The sequence below is a fragment of the Aristolochia californica genome, unplaced genomic scaffold (genome assembly GCF_029961685.1).
Source record: "Aristolochia californica isolate CCGP_79_NKW_82.1479 unplaced genomic scaffold, dmAriCali1.0.hap1 SCAF_2, whole genome shotgun sequence".
Classification (NCBI taxonomy): Eukaryota; Viridiplantae; Streptophyta; class Magnoliopsida; order Piperales; family Aristolochiaceae; genus Aristolochia; species Aristolochia californica.
The window spans coordinates 46,345,011-46,364,012 of record NW_027181881.1 but is presented as its reverse complement, the minus strand read 5'-3'; the positions used below and the strand labels follow the sequence as shown (position 1 = coordinate 46,364,012).

At 37.8% G+C, this 19,002-nt stretch overlaps 1 protein-coding gene across 2 annotated transcripts in view; it reads right to left on the bottom strand.

Annotated features, from left to right (window-relative positions):
• LOC137955540 (uncharacterized) overlaps positions 1-19,002 on the bottom strand; it is a 53,308-nt gene that overhangs the window by 1,754 nt on the left and 32,552 nt on the right. For both annotated transcript variants that reach the window (XM_068802530.1, XM_068802531.1), the window contains exons 24-32: positions 14,434-14,697; positions 12,407-12,505; positions 12,065-12,249; positions 10,007-10,342; positions 9,572-9,725; positions 8,650-8,760; positions 7,211-7,378; positions 4,845-4,971; positions 701-862 (exon numbers count right to left, since the gene is read on the bottom strand). In XM_068802530.1, coding sequence (XP_068658631.1) covers positions 701-862; positions 4,845-4,971; positions 7,211-7,378; positions 8,650-8,760; positions 9,572-9,725; positions 10,007-10,342; positions 12,065-12,249; positions 12,407-12,505; positions 14,434-14,697 — 1,606 coding nt within the window. The remainder of the gene's footprint in view (positions 1-700; positions 863-4,844; positions 4,972-7,210; positions 7,379-8,649; positions 8,761-9,571; positions 9,726-10,006; positions 10,343-12,064; positions 12,250-12,406; positions 12,506-14,433; positions 14,698-19,002) is intronic.

Below are 19,002 nucleotides of genomic sequence, written 5' to 3'. Positions count from 1 at the left end.
CATAATATGAAACTGAACAAATCAAGCAGTTAAGGTTATCTATTTTCAAATATGTGATGTAGTTGCAGCAGACACTTTCCACATGATTTTTCAGAGTCTAGGGACAGAACCATGGTGGATTTTCCAGGATCTGTGAGGGTGCAGTTGTCATCTACATTTCAGGGCTTTTGGGAGTAACAGATTCAACTAATGCTGAAATCAGAACTCCTTGATGAGTATTAAGATTTTCAAAGATGAACTTTCTGGCGTCCTAGTGATTGAAGATGACTTTCATCTGGTTGTGGACTGGGGTGGACATAGTTCTGACCCTCCATAGTGCTTCTAGCAGTACCTAGAAGAGATTCAGGACATTGCTCGGGACCTGGATGTTTCTTGGTCCCACTTCCTTCACTAGGCAAACGATGATGCAGACAAGCTTTCTAAGGAGGGGTTGACCTCCTTGTAGTGAATATTTCCCTTTTATGTCACTTTTTGTTATTCTTTTCTATGTTGGCTTCAGGCTAGCTTGTCACTGTTTTGATAAAATAACCATTTCAATGTATATATATATATATATATATATATATATATATGATTTGTCCAATTTCTGAGATTAAAACCATCTAAGTTATGGATGAGATAGCGAATAAGTGAATAATCCGATCACACAACATGCTGCCATACTCTGAATAAGAACTTCTATGGAAAGGAAGTGAAATACCTGTCCATGAGAATCCTGGAGAAAGGGCATTTAGAAAAATGCTGATTAAGTGTTCTCCTTGATCAAGAGTATCAACTAGGTTGGCAACATGAATCAAAGATGCAACACACCCAAGGACTTTTTCAAATGGAACAGACACATCATCTACAAATTTATCTTCATCTGCAACAAAATCAAGATGTATGAGAAACTAGCCACATGGTAACCAAAAACCAAGTAAATTCGATGTATAAAATATCACAGAACAAAGACCTTCGAAGACGCCCAAGTCAACACCAATAGATACAATCAAATAATTAAATGCGAGATTGGAAGTTTGATCACCAATATACCTAATTTATTATTATTTTAGTCCCAATGCTATTGGCATAGAGATGAGTCAAGTTTCAGTGCTTTTTAGCAAGTCTAGAAAGGCCCATCACTGATAGTATTGCTGACATTGTATCTTCTTTGCATTGTAATTGGAATCTCATTCCTAGATCAGCCAACTCTTTCTGATAAATTGGCTAAATTCGGAACTTCCCAGCAATCTCTCATTGTATGGGAAGGATTCCCTCCTTTGCAATTTGCTCTTTTGAGCTTTTGTCTTAATAAAAATCAGCATCATTTAAAAAAAAAAAAAAAGAGTTGGTTAGTCATTTTGGTATAGGGCCTTGAACCCAACTTAACAATAACATAAAACAATGATAAAAAGACATTGATGTCCTTGCTCCCCTTACACCCTTGGAATAGAATTCTATGAGAAATTTCTTTCTTAGAAACCTAAATAAATACAATTTAAAATTTCTAAGACTCCTTAAGGTGGGGTTTCTATCTTCAGCTTGTTACATTAGCATATCGAAATAAAAAATCATATAATTTTTAATACTTAGGTCTTCAACGTCTTCAACGAAGCAAAGAACTCTCAAATTTTCAACTTCAACTTGATCTTCCATTTCAGATTGCACTCGGCTACTTCTAAAAATTTTCATCTTCCATTGCCCCCCATATGTCTTGCAATTTTTTTTGTCTCTAGAACCAACTTTGATCAAAGCTTCACCACCTCTTGGAACACTACATTGTAGGTTTTCGAAATACCTCCTTCCTTTGTACTTCTTCTATTTCTCTCCCTCAAGTTGAGAATACATGACACCAAGAGACCTAGCTTGCCAATAATATATATGAAAGAAGAAACATCACTATTAGCCACTTGACAAGACTCCAAACACCAAGTCCCCTATGTCAAAGAAGAGTTCAGAGACACCAGCTCATCTACTTTAAAGGGTAGCACTACATTCACCCACTTTTAAAGATGCAAAACAACCAAACTTGACCCAACTCAAGTGGGCACACTCTGGCTCCACCAAGTAGTGGGTCTATGACATTACTCTTAAGTGATTAAAAAAATAATAGAAGAAATAGTACTGGTCATTTAAAAAAAAAAAAAATAGTACTGGAGGTTTCACAACTTACCCTAGAACATAACTCGCATGTGTCACAACTTTCGTGAGACACATCCTTAAACCATCACCCTACCATGGGTATGGAAAAGAAGAGAACAAGTGTGACCAGTTTTTTACATCAAATATGGTCAGAGAGAAACAAAACTCTGATTATGTAGACAAAGAGGAAAATTGACCCAAAACAAACAGCTCACTAAGCAAAACGAAATTCGTCTAGAAACTTCTTGATAAAAAAAAAATCAACATTGCTCTTGGAGCTATAACAGATTATTAGAATTAGGTAGGACTCTATTTTTCTTTAGAAAGTAAGTAATTGCTGCCAGATAAGGACAAAACCTGCTTTTGAAAAATAAAAAGAAGAGCAGAAATATTAAGGACATTGTGCAGTTTACTAACTACCATGAAACAATAGAAACGTCAATGCCACAGAACCAACACTCAACAACAACCAACAATTCAAGAAGCAAATAAAAAAAATCACAATTACGATGTAGAAACAGCACCACATAGGACAGGAAATAGAAGACATGTCACTAAACAAGTAGCAGACACTTGGGATGTTATTTAGTTTGCTAACCAACAAGAAACTACCAGAAATTAGAGAAAGCACATCAACTCAAGTTGGAAAAAAAAAACGAAACTGAGAACATCAAAGTCAACAAAGACGAAGCTATAATATAACCAGCAGCAAAGAAGAAAGAAAAAGAAAAAGAAAAAATCAAGCTTAAAAAACATGTTCTTGGGACAAGCTTCCAACGTGACTTTTCCTTCTTCTAATATCAATATCTCACTCTAGAAAAATTGGATAGAGAAACGGTTTATTGGTTTAGAAAATTGAATCACAAATCTTTCTTTTGACATATAATTCTCTATATAAAGTTTTGTTTTGATGGCACAAATCATCCCACAAATTGAAGCTTTCTACTAACACTCAAAACCTTCCTGCTACCCGATTTTTGCTGTTTCATATGTTGATTTATCTTTGTAAACTCTGATTGTCAAAATCCTTTTTGCGTTGGAAACTAGACTCAAAGACTTGCAATTAAAAAACGATTTGCAATATGGAAAGTTTGGTATAATAGTGTGAAATTTAAGGAAAAAATAGTGCAGAAACAGGAACTCAAGGGAAAGAACTTTGCTTCTTCTTCTTCTTCTTCTCCATCTTCTCCTTCTCCATGTCAAGACTGTCACTCTGATACTGTTAGAAAGCTAGTATGTGCTTATATGCAAGAGTACAAAACTTGTAGTTTTCTATTTTGCTTATATCAAATTGTAGTTTGAAAGTGAAGCTACATTCACCAATTCTCTCTAGACTACAAAGCTAAACCCTTGAAATCAACTAGCCCAATATGAATATGTGATGCAAAACTTTCTCAATTACACAGCCAACTGAAGAGCTTTTGTCAAAAATGTTCTTTTGTTCTTTTCTTTCCATACACACCAAGAAATAGCAGCAAAAGTGAGCCTCTTTCTGATGAATGCTGGAAAGCAAGACTTAGTATTGAATTAACAAAGCAACTGGGCAGATTTTAAAGGTGAAGGGGCAATGAAGCAAGAAGTAATAATTCGTTCTTCATCTCCAATGATACCCTACTGCTGATTACCAGTGGCACAGCCTTTTTTATTTAGTTTAACTGTAGAGCATGGGCAAGTTGCTCCTGAAGTGAGTAGCCGAAATTAAGAGGATTATTCCCAACTAATAAGCATAGGATCTTTCAAGTCCAAATAAATGTGGGACTATTCTCTAAGACATGGAAAACTCTCATTATCAAAGACCAAACCTAAAAAGTACAAAATATCTATAACTAGAAAATGGTGAAGTTTATAGACAGCTTACACTCCCCCTAACATCCAGGCTTAAACAAACAACTTCGCTAAAAACAGAAATACAAGCCATATAGAAAATAGACATGAGCTTGGATTAATTCTGATAGCATATTAAAATTGGATTAGTTCTTCACAATACAGCAAGCTGAAGTTAGGATGTCTCTTCCCAACTAGTAAGAAATCTTTTCTAGTCCAAAGTAATGTTAGCCTACTGTCCCACCCACACAAAAATTATTGCTCTCAAACAACTAGCATGAGACATGGAGCACATGTACAAGAATGGTCAATTTTAAGCCACCAAGAATAATCAACTGTAAGGATCACATGACATGAAAATGTTAAGACTTTCAGGGGCACAGGATTGTCCTAGACAATTAAAATCTCACAATAAGTTGAACTTAGCTCAAGACTGCAAAAATTGTGCTAAATAAAATATATTTGGTTAGGTAAATATTATTCTTATGCATGGACAAACTGAATCACCAGAAATATTCCATGCGTGGTTGACAAATAGCATAGAAAAGTTCAGTGTCTTTTGAAAATGCAGGGAACCAAGAAGTCTTTTTCCCAGTTATTTTGTGGTATGAATTGTGAAAAGGAAGATGCAGATTCAGGTGTAGCTTTTGTTTAGGTAAAATACTCTTAAGACTTTTCACAAAAAGGGAAGAAATTGCAGAAGATACAATTAAGTTGGAGAGAGAGAGAGATCTAAAACATAATAAGGTCCTTTTATGTATTCAGATTTAGTGAATGGTGATTAAAGGATTCCTTTGGCAGAGTAACAGATTTAGAGAGAGTTCAAATAGGTTTCTGACTATGATATATTTGACGCTATTAAGATGTTTTCACAAAAAAAAGTATAATTTCATAACCACCTGTTTGAATAGCATCACTGCTCGAAGGAAAACGTCCGGACTTGGTGACACTAGTACGACTGCACACCTCCAGTAGCAAGGGGAAAACCATGCTAAAGAAATCCGGACTATCAAAGGCTTCTATGACCTGAAAATTACAAAGCAGGAAAACAGTTACGACTCTTATTTGACTCAAAAAATAATACAAAGTGATTCCTTATCTAAAAGAGACAGCATAAAGTTCAAGCCAGATAACCCAAGCAATAGAAGACTAGCCACAAAAGTCGTTATGCATAAGCAAGACAGCCTTTTCTAACAGTGTCGCCAAATCAACTGGACTAATTTCTTTGTTCAAGTTACAGAAGAAAACCATGAAAAAGTGCATCCTCACTGGCTTAATGACTAAGATAGGGAAACTCTAATCATATGCTAGAATGGCAAACCTTCATCCACTAGATTAGATTTTCCCATGTGTCGAATCAGGATAGATGGACTGGAAAGGGAGATTATTAAGAAAGATGGGAAAAAGAACCCAATACCCACCCAATTGACATGAAGCAATACTTGTTAATCCAAATCATATTTAGATAAGCATCACTAATAAACTTTTCTTTGAATGGCATATCTTAATAAACTAGATAATATTATGAACATCAGAAACATAAGGGGAAGGTCAATTTAGAAACATTTCTAGAAATCTAAGAATTATTTCAACCCATAGCCAGCCTACATTGAAAATGGCCACATTTTTTGTCCAGTACACGTGTAGGTTCCGGTAGTTTCCTACCCAGTACTGTGCAAGGATGGATTTTATTTTACCAGATTACTTTAAAAGGAAGGCCACCTCTTTTGGGCTCTAAACCCAGGTATTTGCAGATAGACCAAGTTTATAAGTCTCCCATCTTTTTTTTTTTTTTTTTGAATCATATGGTTGTTTGATTTAAATACGAGTCGAAGACTTGGACGGGTTGAGTTGGCCAAACTCACCCGTTCCAACTCGCTGAAGTGAGTCGGCCGAGAGCTAGCCGAGAGCTGGCCGAGCCAACTTGGTTCTATATGTCATCCATCTTTTTTTTTTTTTTAAATGATGCTGATTTTTATTAAGATAAAAGCTCGGTTCTATATGTCTCCCATCTTAAAAAGTCAATTTTCAGCAACAGTACTGTACTACTTTTTTTTTTTTTTTTTTAGCAAAGGCAGAAATTCATTGCCATCAGACACTGTCCTGTTCTACTTTTATACAGAAAAAAATTTCCTGACTAAATGTTCTCAAACCAAAAGGACCAGGCAGAAGTGGCACAAAGGCAGGTTAAATGGGAACTCCTACTCCAGTCAATTCAATCTCAAGCTAAGTGGCAGCAAGAGAAATTAAATGGGAAACCGACCCAATCTCCACCCCTTAATGGAGAGATTGGGTAGAGAATTAGAACCTGCAGGGTGGGAATGAGGCAGGATCAAGTTTGTTTGTAGCTTGTGGAGTTCTCGCAGCTATACTCAAAGGGCTATCCTTTAAGGGCTCATTCTGTGCTTATGTGGGAGTGGAGTTGCCCATCTTTATCAGCCAACTCCTGTCTTTTCTTCCATAACTGATCATAGTACGAATGGATGACTGACCATGTTGTATTTCAGCGGCTGCCCACTCGCCTCTCCTTCCCCTGCCAGGTCACGGAAGACCTTTCATGACTCCACCATGCTTTTACACTCAGGTTTGTTCGATAAAGATGCATCACATGAACTTAATTTTCAAAAGAAACAATTAAATATATAAAGTGAAAAATCCAATTCCATGTGGGTAAATGTCATTCCATATCTTTCATCTACTACTCATCATTAACACCTTTCTTTTACTACTCAGTGCTTTTTATTTAACAACATATTTCATGTAATGGTTTTTATTTCATCTAGTTAGTGTTTTATTTTAAGAAAAATAAAAATTTAATTGGTTTTCCCTGCCCACCATTAAATGAGGATATCAAGCATCCTTTGAAATTTTTGATAAATTTTTACCATAACTTTTCATGCAAAATAATTAAACACATTTTTTCATGTCCTGGGTTTGCAGCAATCATCTTGTTTTAAGCTCTGAAGTTTCTTACGCAACCATTTACTTCTTTTATTTAGTCTTTGTTCCTTGAGGTTTGGCAGATGAACAAGAAAAGATGAAAAGCTGCAAACTGGGCAGGTCAAGGCCAGGGTGGAAAGGTGAGAACAAGGTGGGGAGGTGATTGAGACAAGAAAGCATTAATAGGGTGACATGGGGCAGGAACAAGGTTCCTTGCAAGGCAGGGTCAAATTTTCCAAAACCTAACACGAATCAACCAGCTGCCACTATTATTTAAGGTTCCTTCTAGTTAACATAAGTAAACACTTCATGTTGAACCAATTACCTGTTGTAGACAGACAAAAGCAGCTTCACGGTAGGTTCTCACTTTTTTAGTGCATGCAGAACATATTGCACTTAAAATGGTATTTGGAGCGGCATGGTCATTAGCAGATATTGCCTTATTACATGCTGTACAAAGAGCAGCTATTGCATGCAAAATTGCCTCTTTTCCCTGCCATACAGTAGAAGAATTAAAAAAATAGAAAGAAAAAAACAACATAAAAGTGATGCGAGCACAGAAAAAACAGATCAAGATGGTTGGCAGCCACTTTATGCACTTAAATACTGAAAGATGACACTAAGGGGTGTTCTTCTAGCAGGCATTCACATCTATGTTCAACAATTATTTGAAGGAGATTCTTCTACAGTTATCTCTTGGTGTTCTGGTTCTTCTTCTCCTTCATGGAGGCTTCATTATTTTTTGGATGAAATTCTTCATCTTTGTTTGGGAGTTGATTTTTTTTTTTTGAAATGATGGGAGTTGATTTTAAGGTTCAGCTAATCATCTTGCTGAGGCTTAGCTACAGCTGGGTACTCTTTGATCTCTTCTTGTAATTGGTATCTTTGATACTCTTGGGTTTGAGTCCTTCTCTCCCCTTTCTCTGTTTAATGAAATTATCCACCACTTAAAAAAAGAACAAAAAAAAAAAAAATATTTGTTAGTATGTAATAAAAGTGCCAACATTCCATGACCTTTGTTCCATCTATAAGGCTAATTGTCTAAGAGTAAGAGCTGTTACATGAGAAAGGCCCAGATAAGCATTGGCATGGAAAGTAATATGGCAATCCATGGAGAAGAGGCACCCTCCCCCTTCTTTTTGAATAGTGGAAAAAACATTAAAAGAAAATTAAGAAACAAAGATAAAGACGGGAAGGCAATATTCTTAAGCTTCATCCAGAAATACCACACAAAAAAAAGTTCGTTTGGCACATTTTCAAGCAGTTTATGGCTGAATAAAGAAATGTTCCTCTGAGAGCATTGAAGGCTGTATATGTTGTAGTTCACTCTAACCTCTACCAATAAGAAACTCTTGAGGGACAAGAAATCAGGTGGTGTTTTCTCTTTCCTTTTTGTTTTCTTTTTGGCTCAACAGTTACGCTCTTCCAACAAGAAAGCAACAATGCCCATTAAAATTTGCCCCTGAAGGTACAGAGAGGACCTAAAACTTAATCTTCTCATGACCCCTCTGAATATGGCTTCTTTTTTAGTTCCAACCACCTAATACGAAGGAGACCCAAAATAAATTCAAGCTCTGAATTACATAAATATGCAAAAAATAGCTAGATCAAAACAACAGTATCATGATTAAACCACTAAGAAAATATTGGAAAAAAGTAACAATCAATAGTGATAATTTTGGGCCGACATACAGAAAACTAAACACTTGAAAAAGAAGCTGGAACATATGTTCTCCCATCACTTTGATCTAGATCATGACTTACCTCCCACAATCGCCCAGGCATTTCTCTAAGAAGACATGTGACAAGGACATTATGAAATGAAGAAAGCGAATCACCCAAAACTTCACAAAGCTTCTTTATTGCATTTGCTGACTGCAAGCAAAAAATGAGAAAATACAGGGATCAATCAAAACACAATATATCATAAATGACAGTAACCTAATTATGTACATTATACTGGCAAAACATTGCCCAGAAGATTAAAAAGAAAGTGAAATGTATTTCAACTGAATTCTGGTCGCTTTGTTTTGGGGGAAAATAATCAGAATTTTACTAACTGTTAGTGGGAATAATCCCACATAGATAAATGTTAAGAAAAAATGGCTAGTTCATACGGTTGAACAATAGGCCTCCTAAGTGGGTAGTCTTTGGCATGGAACCAACTCAATCTTAACATGGTAACAAAGCAGTTCTGCTTGGACCTAGGCCCAGTTTGTGGCCATTAAATTTGTACTCTGTTTGTATTGTCCACGTCTCAGGCCTGTTATTTGGATGTATAAGTTGGGGGTAAGGGAGGATATTTATAGAAATATTCTCACAGAGATAAAATGTTACGAAAAACTGTTGGTTTATAAGTTTGAACAATAGGTCTTCCAAGTGACTAGTCATTTTGGGATGCACGAGAGCTCAATCTGAATACTAAGAAAAGTAAAGAGAGAGAGATAAGAAAGAGAGAGAGAGAGAGAGCATCTCACAGCAGAGGAACATTAAAAAAATAAAAACATGAAAAGCACAAACTACATTGAAAACAAAGCAAAAGAAATTGCAGAAACAAAACCAAAAAGGTTACAAGGAATAGAAATCCCCACTAAGTGTTACTGGGTGACTCAGATGGATGCAATGTGATTTATGCACTCTCCATTATATGAGGCCAGCCTGTTCTGGATGCTAAAATAGTTCTAACCTTTTTCTTACTTGCCCACGAAGATGATGCTATGCCATTGCAGAGAAGCGAAACTATTTCATCCAAGTACAATTGAAGGGCAGCTCTTTCACTACTTGATTTTTCTTCCCACAACTCTTCAAAGAGGCCACTGATGTCCTTATCATCTTCAAATCTGCAGGGGATAAAACTGTTAAGGTATGCATCAAGCCTTTCAATTTCAACAGGTGTCTAGGATGCAATAAAATTTGATAACTTCAAAATTCACATTTTTTAAGTATGAATTTCAACTCCAAACAGATTTCAAGAATGAAGACACAAATATCCACTCAAGAATGAATTTGAGCGAGAGAGAGAGAGAGAGAGAGAGAGAGAGAGAGACAGTTAAGTGAATCAGAACTAAGATTGGGAATAAGGTATGACAAAGGGAATGGGAATGACCAGAAAAATTCAGACCTTTCAACAAAAATGACAGGATAGATCACAGCATGATGTCCACTCACTACGTCTGCTGCAAGATTTGCATAATTCTTCAGTAAAATTGCACAAGAAATTTGAGAATTTTTATCACCCATATGCAATGACGTGGTTTCATCAATCAACTTTTGAGCCTGAGCGGGCCCTAAATACTTCAATACTAGAGCGCAAGCACCAGCAAAGGCTCGCTTTGCAGCTCCGCTTTTTTCATCCAGGACAGAAGGAAACAATAGCCTCACAAGCATTCCAGTATATGGTTTGATGTCCAGACCAACTCTCTGAACTAGTAAGCTTATAAAGCTGGCAACCCCTACCCTGCAAGGGGAACAACAAGAAAAATAGAGAAATGATAAAAAGGAGTCCTCAGAACAATAACAGAACATTCCATACTATTTGACACCCACAAAAAGCCAAATAATCTTGACCAGAACTTATATGTTATTAAATTAAGCAGCAGAAATAAAAAAAGTTTTTATGCTTTGCAAAAATAACATTGCGCAGAACTCCAAATAATAACTAATAAAAGAAGAATAAGATTTTTCCAAATAACTATTCACCACTCTGAAAACTGTTAAAATTACTGTCATCACCATCACCCATAGCAAATTATTTTCAGCCCCCAGGATTTAAAAGACTCATTAAACAGTTAAATTCACTCCATTATTTGATTTATTGACAAAAAGGTTGACAAATTTCCTCTGAAATATTACCCCAGCACAGATGACCAACCTCATATTTTTTGTTTGAAAAGGACCTCATAAATTTTAAACAATGATTTAATATCAAGAAGAGTACTCACTATTCAAAAAAAAAAAAAAATTCTGAAGAGCAACTGTGTTCATTGAAGGAGACCCAAAATTGAAGCTAATAAATTGTTGTCAGAATAATACCACATTGATAAGTATTAAAAAGTGTTATTGGTTTATAAGGCTGAGCAGTAGGCCTCCTAAAAGCTAGTCATTTGGGGGGAGTGTTGGTGAATAAAAAAGTCCACCAGTCTATAGTTGTACATGTGCTCCACATCAAGGTTAGTTGTTTGAGAGTGAGAGTAGTTGTGTATAGGACAATAGTTTTGGTATCCTAGACTTACCAGTTAGGAAGAAGCATCCAAACTTCAATCGGCCATCTTGGGAAGAACAGTCCAAACTTTAACATGGTATTAGAATCAACTCGAATCTGTGACCTCTAACTTTGTTCTATATGACCCATGTGTGTTTGTTCTTCATTTCTTGAGGAAAGTTGTCAGTTTAGGCCTAGACATGAGGGGACTGTTGATGAGTAAAAAGTCCACTGCTCTACAGTTGTTACCTTTGCTCCACATGTTGTACCTATGCTCCACATCTCAAGCCACTTGTTTGAGAGTTGTTCTGTGTAAGAGAATTGTCTCACAATGGTTAGTGTTTGAAAAGATTATGTATTTATTAGTTAGGAAGAAGCTTCCTAAATTCAGCTAGTCATTTTGGGAAAAAAACATCCAAATTTAACCTAATATAAGAGCCAACCCAAGCCTATGTTTATGCTTTGTGTGATGTCTGAGTTAGTTCTCTATGATCCTTGTGTGTACATTATCCATTTCTTGATTGTGGCTGTCAATTTAGGCCCGGACATGAGGGGGAGAGTTGGTGGGCAAAAAAGTCCACCATCCTATAGGTATACATGTGCTCCACATCTCAAGCTAGTTGTTAGAGAGTGATTGTTGTTGTGGTTGAGAGGATTTGGCCCAACTTTAACAAACTTGGAAAAAAGGTAAGCTCCTAGAATTTTTCTGAATGGTGTGAAAATTTGATAGAAAAGAGCAAAAAAAGCAAAAATGAAACAAAGGAAAAGAAAAAGGCAAAGAAGCAACTTTGATATTTAAAGTAACAAATCATCACAAGTAAACGATAAACCACAAGAAGTTTAAGTTTGAGGCAACAAAATAACCTTATATAGTGAAATTAATAAACTAAAAAGAATATGTTATACTCATTCAAGACCAGCACAAAATTTTTCAGAAGGATTGAGCTCAAAATGCACAATATTTGTATTCCAGCATACCTAGTGTTCAGGCCAACTGCAGACCGAACCAATTGAGCAAGTCGGGGAACCAAAAGATCTAAAGATTGGGAATCAATTACTTTGAGGCACAAATCGAGGGTTTCCCACATTGGGGAGTCCTTTGCAACTGCAATTCTTAGGCTTTCTAGCTTTTCTGACTGGACTCCCACATTTGCAGCATGCAACTAAGTTTCCACAAACAGAAAGGAAAAAGTTATTTTCATAAATAATGTAAACCTTTAGACCTATAGCATCTGGACTAACATAAGTCTTAAAACAGAAAAAGAGTCCAGCGTCATATTGTAAGACCAATAAAACGGCACTAAATTAAATCTGCCAAACCTCAATATAATTGAGTCTCTGGTCTTCCAAGCTTGATAAAGATTCCAGCATACAGCAAACCAGATCAGGCAAATGCGGGCGAATTGCAGTTCCAGCACCCTGAAACAGTAAGTTGAGAAATTTTCTGCTAAACATAATTCGAATATTCATGAAAGACAATAAGAAACATAATTCTTCAGCAATGGCCTGATTGTTTCTTTTTGCATTTGGCCAAACATTTTCAAACAAAAGATCTACGAAACCTGAAGTATTTTCTAGGTATTGAAGTGGCCAGAAGCAAAGCTGGTTTGGTACTAACTCAAAGAAAGTATATCACAGACATGCTACAAGAATATGATTTTTTAGGTGCTAAACCAGTAGAAACTCCTATGAAAGTTGGGCATGATCTCCTTAATGAACAAAGTGAAGAACTTAAGGACAAGACAATTTATCATCGCTTAATTGGTAAGTTCATCTGTGCTACAATAACACGTCCCAATATCTCATTGGTCATAAGTGTTGTTAGCCAGTTTATGGAATGCCCACGGAAGGTTCATCTGGAGGCTGCACAAAGATTATTGAGGTGCTTAAAAGGGTCACCCAATAAAGGATTGTTCTTTAAATCTCAAAATCACATAAAAATAGAAGCTTTCATTGATGCTGATTATGCAAGGTCAAAAGTTGATAGAAAATCTACCACAGGCTACTATGTATTTTTGGAAGGTAATCTTGTTAAGTGGAAAAGTAAAAAGTAAAATGTTGTAGCCAAGCCAAGTGTTGAAGCTGAGTATAGAGCTATGGCTCATACGGTCAGAGAATTGATGTAAGTGAGATCTGTGGTCAGGGAGTCTAACCTACAAAAGATGAACCTATGACCTTGTACTGTAATAACCAGACAACCATATTTATTGTTAGAAATCCGGTGTTCCAAAAAAAACAACCAAGCATATTGACTGTCACTTTATTTGGGATGTTGCGATGAAGAGGAAATCGTCACTCCGTATGTTAGATCCAGTGATCAAGTGGCAAATATATTTATTAAATCTCTTGGAAGATGTGAATTTTAATTTTTTTTTTGTGGCAAGCTAGGTCTCATAGATATATATGCTCCAACTTGAGGGAGAGTGTAAAAAATCAACAGAAAGGGTATTTTGGTCATTTGACCTTAGCTGTAATTTCTGAAGATGATATTATATTTGCCAGCATGTTTAAATTTATTTTTAGTACAAATTTCATGTAATTTTGGTAAGTCTATTGGGAGATATAAGGGTTTATGTAAAATGTAACTAAATAGGGGTAGTTTTTGTAACTGTCTAACACTTAGATGAATAAGAAGTGACGCCATGCTGGACCCCCATCCAGAGCAGTTTCTCTCAAGCTCTCTTCTCTCTTTCCTCTCTCCCTCATTCTCTCTCCAAATCTATCAATTTTCACTCATTTTTTATCAATATCAATCTTTGATGTTGTTAAATTCTAGAATCTCAATGCTGAGAATAATAAATAAAGCACGCAAGAGAGGCCAACCATTGAGAAGGAGAAGAAAGAGAAAGAAATTTTTCAGAAGAGAGCTCAATAATCTATCAATCTACTACTTTGTTACCTATAATCTTTGTACATAAAGAGATCCTGGTTTGAGTAGGGTTTCAATGACTTACAGAGTACAATTTCCTATCTAACTAAAACTCATCACCTAACTAGGACCAAAACTCGCCCCTCCTTCTAGTCTTGCAATCAAACAAACAAAACGCCTAACTAGGACCAAAACTCTTATGTACTCGAACTGTTTTTTGCTTATTGTAATTTCTGTTCTTCTCTTTTTGTTTTTAAGTTTATTTACACACATCCAGTTGGAAGAAAAACTATCAGCATATCACATTGACAAAAACTATTAAGTAATAGCAAGCTTGTCATACTAAATATTCATTCCCATACAGTTTTTCCCAAAAGAAGAAGAAGAAGAAGAAGAAGAACAGAGATGTTATCCCCAATAGTAGTCACTTTCCAAAAGAATAAAAACAATATGCACCAAAAGAAAGTGCATTACAAACCTTAGAGAGCTTCATAACAAGGCCTATTGATGCCTTCTGAATGGTTGCAACCTTACTCACAATGCCCTCAGATAGTAAGAATGGCAAAACAATGTCCATTGTTTGCCTTGCATCAGAAATGGGAGTCAGTGACACATCACATAGCCTAATTGTCAGTGAACTTATGGCACGACATAAACTATCACCAGAATTTCGGACAGTTTCTTTTATGTCATCCATAGCTCGGAAAGCTGCTGACCATATTCTTCTCAAATGATTAGATACCTGAATAGCAGAAGAATCATATGAAAAATTACTGAATATAATGACAAAATACAGAGGTAACATGTAATACCTAAAAGAGCAAAGCAGTTGCAAAATGTGGACATGGATTTGAGTAGGGAAAATTAGTACAAGAGAAATATCAGAGCTGTGATTCTAAAGGAACAACAACCCAAGTCATCTCAGGACAGCATTTTGAACTTGAATATAAACTGCATGGACTTTTTTTTTTTTTTTTTTTTTTTTTTGAGAATCTTTTTTTTTCTTCATAAGTGTGAATCAATTATTTCAAGGGTAATTCCAAAATATGGCACTCTTAGATGCCATATTTCCCTTTTCTTCCGGATTAGTAGAATTTTAATAAATATACAAAGATTACATCAAAACAAAAAAGTTACAATATCAGGATGTATTAATAACAAGTTGTTGATGTGTTCTCCCTTCACTGAAGTATCAGCTAATGTATTCCCTGATCTAAGTACGACCATGAAACTAATTGGCCTAGCTTGAATGAGTTCTTCTATTTGAAGAAATTGTTGATCAAAACGCCAAGGTGGGTTAGTTTCCACTTCAGCCCAGAGTTTATAACAACCTTCAAATCAACTTCAACAATCAATGCCATGGAGACTTTCTCATAGTATGAGATCATTCCTTGTAAAAGAGCCCTCACTTCTGCCTCTGCTGAATCAACTTCACCAAGAGGACCAGAATATGATAATAATAGTATTCTATCATGATCACGGGAAACCCCTCCTACTCCCCCTGGTCCTGGATTTCCTTGTAAACTTCAATCAAAGTGAGTATAACCGCTCACTGGAGGTGGTGTCCACTCAACATTCTAATTTAGTCTGTGTTGTAAAACCAGCAATTGTTTTCCATTTCTGTCTCAAGATAGCGGCATCATAAACGAAAATCAAGACAAATATTTAAAAAATATAACCAACTTAAACTAAAATCCAGTGGAAAATATAGCCCCATTTTTTTTTCTTTGAGATGGCAATTTTTTTGAATGATGCAGATATTTTAATAATAGAAACATAAAAATACAAAAGATATACTTTGAAGGCCATACTATGCACACAAGCTATTTGAAAGAGAAAATCAAAAGGTAACAACAAAACAAGAAAATAAAATAGAACATAAAAAATAGCAACATAGACACAAACTATAGGGGAGAATCCATAGAGACAAAAGGATGTTGGAGAGAAATTCCCCCCTTTTGCCAAAGAGTCTGCTGCTGAATTTGCTGAATGGTGCATTTGCTGTCATGCAGCACGAATTGAAGCAATCAAATCTAAAATTTGAACTGTGCTATCAAAACACCAAGAAGGATATGCCACTCCCTGCCCCAAATTCCAACCATCACCTTCTCCACTGTTTTATTACACCAGCAAGGTTGGATTTCACCGATGTTCAGTAGATCACTCCGTGTTTATTAAAGACACTCTCAAAAAGGAAATTACTTCTGGTAGTCCATCTCCCCCACAACTTGCATACGACGCTTATTACCTCTTTCTATTGTAAAAAGCTTAGTGTAAAGCTCATAAATATGGGACAAATCAGTCTCATGTGAGAAACACTTGTGTAAGGCAGTCAAAAAATCAAGAGGCAAGGGTGGAGGCCCCCAAAAGAAAACAAAGAGAGAACAAAAGAAACTGTAGCCCCATTGTTTTTTTTTTTTAAATGATGCTGATTTATATTAAAAGGCTAAGAAGAGCAAGATTATTACCAGGGGAAACCATCCCAAACAATGAGAAATTATTGGGAGGTTCCAAATTTAGCTAATCTATCAGCCAAAGAGTTGGTTGATTTAGGAATGTGATTCCAAGTACAATAAATTGTGGACACAACGTCAGAATTACAAGCAATGACTGGCCATTGGTGTCGAGGGGTGGGGGGGAGCTTGAGTTGGAGCACCAACTAATGACAACTTTGGGATCTCCTTCAATAAGCAGCTTTCCATGGAGATGGTCTTTGAAAAATTGCAGCCCATAATGGAATGCACTCACTTCAGTAGTGTTGGATTCGGCAGTACCAACCGGCACCGCATAAGAGAGAATGATCTCTCCACTACTGTCCCTGAAGACACCTCCTGCACCCGCCGGCCCAGGACATCCCAAGGCACTTCCGTCGAAGTTAAGTTGATGCAGTCGCTAGGGGGAGGTTCCCATACAGCCATGACCGACATCTTATGGGGACCTGCCATATGAGCCAACAGACTCCAATTCTCGCGAAGGGATATACCTACCAGAGAGGCAAATTCCTTCCTAGTGTGCAACCAACTAGAAATCATGCCCATTGCATAAGAGGCGGTGCTATCCGGGGTGCTAGATTTGGAGTTGAATCTCCGGTTGTTGCGCTCCAGCCACAAGCACCACGGAATAGGAGTCAGGCAAGCTAAGAGGAGCAACTTGCCTATTCTAGGCAGGCAAGTCCCCAACACCATCTGGCAAGTGCCAAAAAGGTCGTGATGAAGCCCCACTTGAATACCAACCTTCTGAAAAATCACCATCCAGACTTGCCAAGAGAACTCGTAGTGAAGAAGAACAAGCAGGACGAATTCCTCACACACACCACAGAGAGGGCAGATGCAGTGAAACCTCTCTTGCGGAGGTTGTCTGAAGTGAGGATCTGCTCTCTAATGGCTGTCCATATGAAGAATTTAATCTTGCTAGGCACAGAGAGCTTCCAAGCCAGGTTTGCCTTGTGCTCAGGCAGGCTGGGATCATCTTCTATGATGTGAGAATAAGTTGAGGTCACAGAGAAGATACCATTGATGCTAGGCTTCCATATCAGCTCATCAGGTGCTTACTTTGGGATAGTGATACTGCTAAGACTGGATAAAAGAGAGCAAAACTCTAGGGTTTCCTCATCATTCAACCCCCAATAGAATAGAAAACCGATTGCTCCATGAGTCTGCCACTGAGCAAGTAAGGTCTGTAAGCCTCGGGTAGTTCTCCAAGAGGGAGCGGGGGTTGCACCACTCATCTGACCAAAAGAGGAGAGTCCTCCCATTCCCTGTGTAGAAAGAGGTCGCAACTTGTATACTGATTTCCAAATCAGGGATAAGTAACGGGTGGCTCCACCCCCTCTCCACCAATGGCCGACGAGGAGGACTCGTTGTCGGAGTGATCCTGTGGAGGGGAGGCAGGCCGAGGAGGAGATTGAGTAGCAAATGGGGGAAGGGGGTCCATTTGGGCATGGTGGGGTTAGTTGTCGACAACAAGGGTTACTGTTGTAAAAAGAGAAGGCGATTGGGATTCGGATTGAAGGGGTGTAAAGGTGAGGCCAGTGCCATGGGACGGGAGAGGCCAATTGGGGAAAGTGGAAGGTCCTGGTTCCGGCTGGGATAGGGGAGAGGCTTGGCACGGGTGAAGTAGGGGCGGAAGAGTCGTGTTGGTTGGGAGCAGTTGGGAGACGTAACGAGGTAAATTAAGCCCACATGGAAGGGGGGATAAGGTCCGATGTGTTGGTGGGCTTTTCGGTTGAGGGGGCCTCTAGGTGGGAAAAGAAAGAGCCAGGTGGCAAGGGAAGAGGGAGAGCCTAGTTTCGAAGTGGTTGTACCGTCAGCAGAGTCTGACTGGGACCAGAGGGCTCAGGATGACAAGAGAAGCTTTGTAGCGACAGAGGGGAAAAATTCAAATTTGAATTAAAGGGAAGTGAAGGCACTTGAAGACATAGTGGCAGAAGCGTGTCGGGTGGCTTAGTGGTGAGAGGGGGGTGCAAGGGAATCAGAGGGTAAGCCAGGTGACTCACCGGGTTAGTTGAGTTGCTTCAATCTGAGTGGCAGGGTAGGGTGTCCTCCTTGTTCAGGTTGCCAGCGGGTGTCTCTGTGTCGTAGTTGAGGTCGCCGAAGGTGGTACAGAGCCAGAAAGTGGACTGATCCACTATGAGCCACAGGAAAGATCTTCTAGAGTGAATACAATTCAGATTAATGAAGAACCAGGCAAAGTCGAGCCTGCGTCGATTGGCAATGCAGTCATCGAGCCGGACTAGAGAGCTAAAATGATCAACAATGAGCCGGAAAACAATGACATCCCATAATTCTAGCGGGAGATTGGCGATCTAGAGCCATTGACCGAGCAAGGACAGAGTCCAATCCTAGACAAAGGAGATGAATACCGGAAGTGGGGAATTGAGCAGCCATCCATCGATCCCCAAGTGACTAGAAAGTGACAATCCATTTTTTGGGGCACAAATACGAGCACTACGGCCGGAAGTCCAAGTGTAGCTGCCGAATGAACAAATCTAAAATGTTCGATCCTTCAACAGGCGAAGCTTCAGAAGTGACGAAGGTAGTGCATGCCA